General features: G+C 35.4%; 1 protein-coding gene across 1 annotated transcript; it reads right to left on the reverse strand.

The window, feature by feature from the left end:
• Window positions 1-9,151: 9,151 nt before the first annotated feature.
• LOC101433393 (iron-sulfur cluster assembly scaffold protein IscU-like) lies at window positions 9,152-9,851 on the reverse strand. The gene is made up of 2 exons (XM_058276911.1): window positions 9,753-9,851; window positions 9,152-9,619 (listed from the first exon to the last, which is right to left on the reverse strand). The coding sequence occupies exons 1-2, from the start codon at window positions 9,849-9,851 to the stop codon at window positions 9,152-9,154; spliced, it is 567 nt and encodes a 188-aa protein (XP_058132894.1).
• Window positions 9,852-10,218: the final 367 nt, after the last annotated feature.

Genomic DNA, 10,218 nt, shown 5'->3' on the forward strand with positions numbered 1-10,218 from the left:
GCTGCAAATGAAATATGAGTGAAAGCAGATTTTCACTGGAAATTTTCTGTAGATCGGCTAATATGACGCAACAATAATTATAGAAGATGTATTGTAAGTATTTTCAGTGTAAAAAGAGAAGAATACACTGTATTTCTCTCTGAAGTTTGTATTTTTAAAGCCTCTAATATCACTGATAATCTTTACTAAACAAGGAACCAGCAGGATTTAACTGTTTAATTTTGACTCTATAATTTCTCCCAGTAAGTTCTTCCCATGATCCTATGTCAATGTTGTCCAAAGTACATGAACATATTAAGGAAATATTTTATAATTACAATGGTAAACCTATCATAAGGGACATACACCATACCTTAGCTGTGGAGAATGGCTCGAGAGTATTTTTTATTTCATCAAGAACAGGAATAGTGCTTGAAGTTTACGTCGAAAAAAATGACAGAATGTGGAGGAAAAATGAAGTGATTTAAGCATATTACCTACAAAAACTTTAATATTAAATAATATAACCAAATATTTGTTCTGACTTGGTCTGAGACTTTGAAATAGGTAAGAAGATGATAAATGTCATTCTGATGCTTGAGAACATCTAATGGAAAAACTAAAAATGCCTTTACATGTATTTGAGGTACCTACCTGTTTGTTTGATTTGAGATGACTTTCCTATTCAGTGTATCATCCCATGAAAAGGGTTCCCAAAATTAGATCACAGGATGAGCTGCTGTATGGTAGAGCAAATAGCATAGTTTATTGCCAAAAAGCAACCCTCCATAAATAGCAATTCAATGATTTCTCCTAGGAAGATATCTTCCAGCATACAAAGCACAACACAAAGTCCATAAACATATTTATGAGATATTTGATGATGACAATGGCAATGTTCCTGAAAACACCAGTTCCTGATGAGGATCTTTCCTGTTTACATTGAGAAGTACACGTAGTTATGTGTATAACCAGAGATAAAGAAGGTGAAGCAGCCAATCACAAAGCGACAAATATATCGTATTATAAGTAAAATACTGTAAAATATTTTTACATTTACATTTACATTTTAAAATAAGAAATTATAAGTAAAATACTGTAAAAAGGCACCAAAATGGAAAGCATAAAGGAGCTTTACTTCAGTACATTAATCCTAGAAGCTTAAGATAGTGTCAAAAACAGCAAAGAGCAAAAGATATATTTAAATATAATATATTGCTTAAAAAATGATAGGCCAGTAAAAAAAAATACACATATTTTATTAGAGTTATGTATTCACACTGTTACTCCTAACCATTCATTATTTAATCTTATTAATACCAAGGGGAATAAAAAGCCAAATTCACACTAACATAAATAACTATACCTCTTTTCTTCCTCTACCCCACAGTATCTCAAAGGCAGGGATAAAAACTGGGAAGAACTTTCCCTGATGTTAGCAGCCACTATGATACGGTGAGTATATTTGTATTCTAATGATTACACGTTGCAGAGATGTCATCTCTTGCCATCTCTTCCTCACTCTATTCCTCAAACATGCCAAATACATTCTTCCCTCGGGATCTTTGCACATGCTTTTCCCTCTCTGGAGCATCCTTTTTCCAGATATTTGCATGACTCACTCACTTCTCAGGTCCTGCATAAATTTTCCTGATTAAAAAGACTTTCCTGGTCCACCCTAACTAAAATCATAACAGCCTTTCCCTACATCCCGTTTCTCTTTCAACCTGATTTATTGTTCTCCAAATATTCAAATATTTGTCAACTTCTGACAGACTGTATGTTTTTGTTTGGTTTCTGTCTATCCACTAAAATGTAAGCTCCATAAGGGTAGAAAAATAATTTTGTCCAATGTTGGATTCCCAGCCCCTGGATTACTTTCTTGTACATATAGGTACTTAATAAGTATTTGCTGAATAATTGAACGAGTATATCTTAATTAAAAACTCCACTGCAGTTCTTGTTTTCTACCCTTCTCCACATTGGGAATGTGGTCACAGATTTCTAAAGCACAAGTGTATTTATGTCATTCTCTTGCCTTAACACCTTCAATAGCAAACAGAGGAATGGATAACTTAAGAAGTTTCCCACTTTGATAAAGTCTAAGACCTTTAAACTGGCTGACAAGGCCTTTAATGATCTGCCTCCTCAGTATATCTCCAGATTTATTTACTGCTACCCTATCTATCATCCTCTAACAGTATAAATATTGTAACTAAATTAACTGGACTCAAACTTTGGCTTTGTCATTTATTACCTGTGTGTCCAGAAAATTTCTGTGATTGTTTGCTTATTTGTAGAATGGGGATAATAATAGCCCACCTTATAGTTTTTAAAAGAATTAAATATGTAATAAAAGTGCTTAGGAAAAAAAATAACTAAACATCTGCCTACACTGTGACCCATCAAGTTACATCTTAGCTATTTACCCAAGAGAAATGAAAACACATGTTTACAAAAGGACGTACAAGAATGTTCATGGCAGCTCTACTCATGAAGCACAAAATTGGAAACAGCCCAGGTGTCCATCAATAAGTGAATGGATAAGCAACCTGTGGAATATCCATTCCATGGTATACTACCCAGTGATAAAAAGGAATGAGCTATTGATCCATGCAACAACATGGATGGATCTCAAAGACATTATGTTGAGTGAAAGAAGTGCTACATAAAAGAGTACAAACCATATAATTTCATTATTATAAAATTCTAGAAGAAAAATATAATCAGTGGTGGTAACATATCAGAAGATGGATGTCTCTGGGAAAGTGGGAGCAAGGGATGACTGGTAAGAGGCATGAAGGAACTGTCTGAGGTGATGGAAATGTTCTATATCTTGATAGAATTTGGGGTTACACAGATGTAAGCACTACCAAGTTTCAGCAAAGGTCAATTTATCATTTGTGCATTTCATATTACATAAATTTTACATAAAAAGAAAAAGACTATAAATAAATATTAAACTTTAATTAATGATATGCATATTGAAGTTTTTAAGGAAAATTGTAATATAAGTATAATTTCCTTTGAAATGTATCAAAAACATAAGATGGTAAATTGATGGATAAAGGGATAGCAATACAGAGAGATAGGTGCTAAAAGCAAATACAGTTAAATGTTAAAAGTAAAATCTAGGTGACAAATATATGAATGGTCACATAAAAATTCCTCCAACTTTGCTCTACCTGAAATTTTTCATAATAAAAGATTGGAAAGCATGTAAAAGCTGTCTGGCAAAAATATCAATTTAGTTATTATCAGGCTAAATTATTTCACATTTATAAGTTTTCCATAAAATTGAACCCAAATAAGTTTCCTTTAGGTCTTTGAAACTCAGTGTTATATATTGCCCTACAATTATTGACAAATTTACCCTACATTAGCACTAACTATATTTTTCTTCATTGACCATTTTTATAGAACAAAAGTTAAATGAGCCCAGCCTTTTGCAATTAATTTTTATAGCATCATTGATTAGACTTCCCCAAAATAATTTATTTCTCACTTCATACCCTGGAAAGTAATCCCATTAAATATGGTAGTGTAACATTTTAAACCTAACTACCCGGGCTTCCCACCGAAAGATTTACATAGGTCTAAAACAAGAGCTATTTCTACCTAATGATCTGTATGTAAAAGCAACAGAAATATAGATGGTAGGAATAATCAATCTATAAAATGTTATATATCTCCTAAGAGTTGTCTAAGTAATCAAAGATTTCCTGGTGTGGGTCATTATACATTGCAATGACTCCAGTTAAATAAACACTTAAAATATATGTTTCTCTTGAATTTAGTATTACCTCTGCACAGCTGGGATAGTAAACTATTTTTTGTTGCCCATTCAAATATACAGTCTAATTATCTAATTCAGTCAGTAAATAAAATAGAGCAATCATCTACAGCTGGAGAGCACCAGAGTATATTGGGAAGTTACAAGGAAGTACAAACACACTCCTGAACCTTGGAGCATTTTGTAAATGCTGTATAAAAACTAAGAGGAAGATCCTATTTTCAAGGAGCTTCCTGCATACTTGAAGGATAATACAGATATATTTAAGAAATAAATACAGAATATGGTATCATAAGAAAATGTAATGTGTATAACGTATTCTATAGTATCTCTCCCTTAGGATACCAATTATAATCTACAAGAATAATTTTAGGTTAGTGTTAATGAATACTTTATAGATCAGTAACTTCAAAGCAAGTGTTAATATTGAATTTAGAGAAAGAACAATTAGTGTGTATTTTCTAATAGTACATTCAAATACTAATATTTGTTGAACACATTTTTTAGGTATCTGTTAAATAAGTTTCTGCTAGTTGTATGAAAACTCTCAAAATACGTTTTATGAGGTAGATGCTATTTCCCCCATATCGGACTGATAAAACAAACAAACATGAAAGCTTAGGGGTTAGGTTATTTGCCCTAATCAGTATGGTTAGTAAGAGATAAAGATGGGAATCCATGAAGTCTGATTTGATAGCCTTAAGATGAGTCACTCTTTTTGCCAAACTTTCTAATATGCTGGAACAGTAGCACCTGGAGCAGAAATATGATCAGGATCAGTTCAAATAAAGAACTTGTGTAATATTTTTCAAGTATTGCTTTGTCTTCCAAAATGTGTCTAATGATAAGTGATCTAGACTAAAACTTACTGAATTTTAAATCTCATGATCTCATGAACAAAAACCGGAGAGTGGAAGTATTATGGACAGTTTTTTTTTAGAAAAGTAAAAAATATTTTTGGCAAAGTTTTCACATTTAATTTAGGAGTCAGAAAAGTCTATAGGGAGAGGTATCATCACAAAACATTATCCAACACTCTCCCCTTAATGGAGAAATGACAATAAACATTTACTGAATTTTCACTGTCTGTGTACCAAACACTGTTTTAGTCATTATATGTACCATTTCATACTTCATATTTTACAGATAAGAAAACTGAGGCATAGACAGGTTAGGGAAATTACCCAAGGTCAGTCAGTTGATGGGTCAAACTCAGATGCAGTCTATTCTGGAACCCCCTCTCATGTCCCGTCCAACTATGTTGTCTGGTCAATTCCTCTGGTCAGTTCCTTTTTGTCCTTGTCAATTCCTCTGTATTTGGACATAATTTTATTTTAAGTGTATGATATATCTATTCATCAACTGCGACTTTTTATTTCTTATTCCTAAATCTCTTGAAAAGAATATAGCATTCCAGGGTAGGTATTTCCGATGTGACCATTTGCATCCCTGCTTCAGTTAATGGGATGAAATGGGAGAAAGAGGTTGTAGTAGCTTGGAGCTATGTACCCCAGAAAAACATGTTCTTAATTTTAACCCATTCCTGGTGTGAACCCATTGTAAATATGACCTTTTGATGAGGTTAATTCAGTTAAGGTATAATACAACTAAATCAGGATGGGTCCTAATTCTATTGCTGGGGTCTTTTTTAAGCAAATGAAATTCAGACACAGAGAGAAAGCCACAGCAAAGAGCCAGAGGCTAGCAGAACCCAAAGAAGCCCGGAGGGGCTGCTATGTGATGGCCAAGTGACAGAAAAGCCAACCCCACAGTCTTCTAGGAGAAAACCTCACCTTGATGACACCTTAATTTTGGACTTCTAACCTCAAAACCATGAGTTAATAAATGCCAGTCATATAAGCCAACCCGTTGCATGGTATTTATTTTAGCAACCAGGAAACTAAAACAGAGGTTTATACCAATTCACAGTTTTTCCTCTATATGGAAGATTAGTTGTTGAGAGGTTGTCCTTAGTTGTAGACATCCGGAAGAGACAGATATTTGAGATGGGATAATGCATACAAGGGTAAATTCATCTTGGCAACAACAGTGAAAATCTCTTAGGCTTCTCCATATTTACTATGTACTGATATAAATTATAGACAGATATTTCTATTCATGTAGATGTATAGGTATACATATATGGAAATGATATATATAAATAAATACATACGTAAATAGCTCTGTCGGCAACTACAATGCAATTCATACTCTCCCTGGAGTTAGGTCAGATTCCACAGGTTAACAGCACAATGCGCAAAAGACTGGAGTCACTTCAGAGAACAGTTGCAAATTTAGGGGTTCCCAGGACACTCTTACAACTGGCTACAATTCAGGGCTTCCCACGCCTCCTCAGTATTGAGCGTTTGCTAGAAAAACTCACAGAACTCATGGAAGTGTTATACTTACTATTACAATTTTATTACCACAAAAACAGGATATCAATCAGAAGAGAAGTACAGGGCGAGGATTGGGAGGGGCTCAAACGCAATGCTTCTGTGTCTTCCCCACGTGAAGTCAGAATGTGTCCTTGTTATTTCTGTGTTACATTTATATAGATAGATGACATAACTAAAGATAGAGCTAGTTTGTTTTTTAAGGATGGGTAGGGGAAGTTTAATTCTCATTTCCTATAGTGATCATTTTTTTTCTGCCAAATTAACTAATTTTTATCTTAGCCAGTCAATAGTATAATAGCATGTCCATTGCTTGTTTAAGTCATTTCAAACCTGGGAGATTTTATATGTATCTTTAATAATCACAAGTTGTTCTGTTTATTATAAGAAAAGCCTCCCCCAAGTGAGTTATCAGCAGCCATTCTGCTTCCCTTGATGATCTTTGGATCTACCACTCAAGGGTCTTCCTGACTAACATTCTTTATGAAAACTAGGCTATAATTCTTCCTAATTCCAACTCAAAAGCATTATGTGCTGATTATAGCATGTCTCTATGTCAAAAATAATATTTTCCACTCTGTTATAATTCTCTGTATAACCATATGCATATAATCTTTTTCTATATAACCAACCTCTGTCTAAGCTATAAAGCTCTATGTTTAATAATTAATAAAAATACCTTGATTCTACCTTAAAATTTTTCTGAACAGAGACACAAAATAAATATATTTTTCAAGCTTTAGAAAGAGACATAAAAAATTATATAATTCAGAGGCTTTGTTTTTCACAAAGGTAATAAATGAGATATTCTCCTTTGAGATTTCCTTATTGTGCAAAAGGAAACTGATTAGGTCAAACTGTTTTCTCTACCATGTTTTGACACGCCAGGCAGAAATATTAACATTTCCAAAGAAAATGGAAAATGTGCCAGGTTGTGAAGAAAGACTAGGGTAATCAACCTAAAATCAGACATTGATTATGTTGTCTCCCTTCCTTTGATTCCTCACAGATTTTCTTCGAGGAAGGACTGATGAGCTTAAAGACAGGAAAGCAACATATATTCACAAACTTTTTTTTTATTATTTAGTCTGATCATCATACCAAAGAAAGAAATGACACACTAGTGCCATCGCCGCCGAGATGCAATCAGGAATGGCACTTTAATGTGTTCCCTCTCAAACACATCTCAAACTCTTCAGTCTTTGTTCTTTGCACAAATCTCCCAAATTCCACCTGAGATCATTTTGTGGTCACAAGGAAGTCAGAACTGTGCAGGTTCTTCTCACTCCTGAATCCTTCCTGCCTCTCTGTGTCTCTTGCTGAGTGACACAAACATGCCCTTCTAATTTCAGTAATTCAACATATTCTATTTCTACCAATGCAATAAAATTAACAAAAATATTCTAATGGTGATACACATGCACACACAATAGGCCTTTACAAAGTGTATTTCCAAGGCATTTATTGCTTAATACACTTTTCCATGTTATTTGAATACACCCTCCTCTCCCCCCACAAATCCTTCCTGTTTGGATGGTAGTTAGCGAATTCCCTTCACAGGCCTCTACCGTGGAAAGCAGTACCAGATGAAAAGAACACATTTGATTCAGCCTACTACCATAACTTTAATAATTTTTAAAAATTATTCTAAAATATTTGAAATGCACAAATGAACCTCTTTATATAATAGAATTTTATTAAAAATTTCAGAAATTCAATGGGTTAAATTTTTTCTTGAAACTTAAATATTCTAAAAAATGTTAATTTTAAAAACTGAAAGAGAATTTGTATTTTGTGCATACTGTCTGTTTAAGAATTGGGAAGGAGAAGAACCTCAGTAAGAAGGGAAAAAAATGCAATTAAAACAAAAACATACCAGAGGCGGGTGAGGGGTATATGAGAATCTCTTATATTTTTTTAATGCAACATTTTTTTAAAAAATAAAGAGAGGAAAAAAATACTATTTTCCCCAGAAGACTGGCAAAAATTGAAAAACAGTCAGCTTGCCCAGGGTTCCCAGAGCGGTACTCTCTATCCCTGCTGGTAGAATTGCAAGTTGCAGAGCAATTTAAAAGTCTTTAAAAGATGCATATTTTCTGAAGCAGTAATCTTATTTTTAGGAATCTAATCTATGGAAATAACCAGAAATGCTGAAAAGATGAATATTCAAGGCATTTATGCTGAGCCATTTAATAGCTAAAGTTATGAAACCACCTAAATCTTCCGAAGTAGGGGTCTAAGTAAATGCCTATGAAGGAACACTAGCTATTCCACTTAAAACCAAGATGTAGATAAATATTAATTCACATACAAAGACATTCATGATATATTGCTGAATATAGCATGACCCCAATTTTTATCAATTTAATTAACATAAATACATGGAAAAAAAGGTCAGGAAAGATATACCACAAAACGTTAACATCTGTTATCTCTGACTTGGGAGACCATGGGAAATTTGCTTTGGTTTTTCTTTTTAATTAGCTTTGCTTTAACTTTTAATTTTTCCTTATTTTTAATGTTTTTATATTTTCTGCAGAGAACAAGTATTATTTTTTGTCTTACATTCTTTTATTCATTATTGTAAGTATATGCCGATCTGTATTAGGTACAGTAATTGGTTCTAACAAATAATCATACCAAGGCATCCTGGCAATCTTCCCCAAGTCAGATTTAGGTAAAATTAGATGTTTATGCACTTCAAAGGCTACCAAGCACTTGATTTCAGTTTTGAGGCCATACACACAATTCAAAATATACGGTAAATGGGTTAAGGCGAAGAAAATGAGCTGAAAGAAAACACAGGATTCGGAACAATTATTCTAGGAGGTTCCCTTGCTAATTAGAGCCCTAAAGCGAACAGCAAATATTGTGTAATATGGCAGCTCTTTTATTGTCGTGTGAGGAGCTTCTGGACGTTTAAGTTGACTGCTCAGTGGGTGGGGAAACAGCAGGTAAGACCTGCCTGAGGCTTGCCAGAGGCTCATTGCTCCTCTGCCTCTCCTGCCTTGGGTTCTTGCTTCAGTTTGTGATCAGCCGGAGCCGCCTTGATTGCATCTTCCGCCGGCCTGGAGCAGCGCAGTTTCACAGGAGGAAAGCCCGGGTCCTCGGCGATATCTGTACTCTTGAGGGCCAAGGCTTCTTTACAACCGTTTTTCCTTCCAGTGGGAAACGAGCTGGAGGCAATCGCAGAACCACAGCCAAGAGTTTTAAACCCGGCATCCACAATCTTCCCTTTCTCATACCCTTGAATCTGTAATTTCATTATATCACGACAAGCTGAAGCCCCCACCAGTCCAGGTCCAACATTTTTAGGTGTCTTGTCAAAGGACCCCACATTTCTGGGATTTTCGGAATGAACTGCGGGGCGGGGGCGGACAGCGGGCAGACTCCGCCGCAGCCCGCCTGAGCCTGCCGGCTCCCGCCGCCCTCTTGCAGGGACCAAGTACTTCTTGATAAAAAGTTAAAAATAATTTAGCTGTCTTTAATAAGGAGCAAGGCTTAATATAAATTCCTTGTTTTTCCTAATTGCGCGAAAGAGGAACAAGGACACAATGTCCCTCTTCTGCGCCCTGTGACCCCACTACACCACAGAGTCCTTTGTAGAGGACTCTGAGAATCTGCTTGTCACACTGCACGACCGATTGCATCAAGGGGAAGGTCACTGTACGTCCAAACGTCATGCGCATAAATGTGCTGTCCTTTTTCTTCTTACTTCTTTCTGACCAAACGGGTTCTCTGAGCCAGGGCTCCTTCGCATGCATAAAGAGCCCAGCCAGCTTGCTTTCTCTCCTCTCTTCCACCCCAGGATGAGTAGGTGTAGGGGACAGTGGTGAGATCCCAAAATCGGGGTTTGGGCTTAGTGGAGTAGAGGAGATTTGTGGGTTTAGGTTAGGAAGCTTTCTCCAACTGTTGACCCAAGAGCTCTACAGATTTTTGTGCCCAAGCCCAACGAATAATAAAATAGTATATTGAGTGCTACTTTTTCACCCATTGTCCCTAATGCCTATAACTCCCTCAGAAACCTCCTAAGGACGGAAAGCTGGGATT

Source organism: Dasypus novemcinctus, chromosome 15 (assembly GCF_030445035.2).
Source record: "Dasypus novemcinctus isolate mDasNov1 chromosome 15, mDasNov1.1.hap2, whole genome shotgun sequence".
NCBI lineage: Eukaryota > Metazoa > Chordata > Mammalia > Cingulata > Dasypodidae > Dasypus > Dasypus novemcinctus.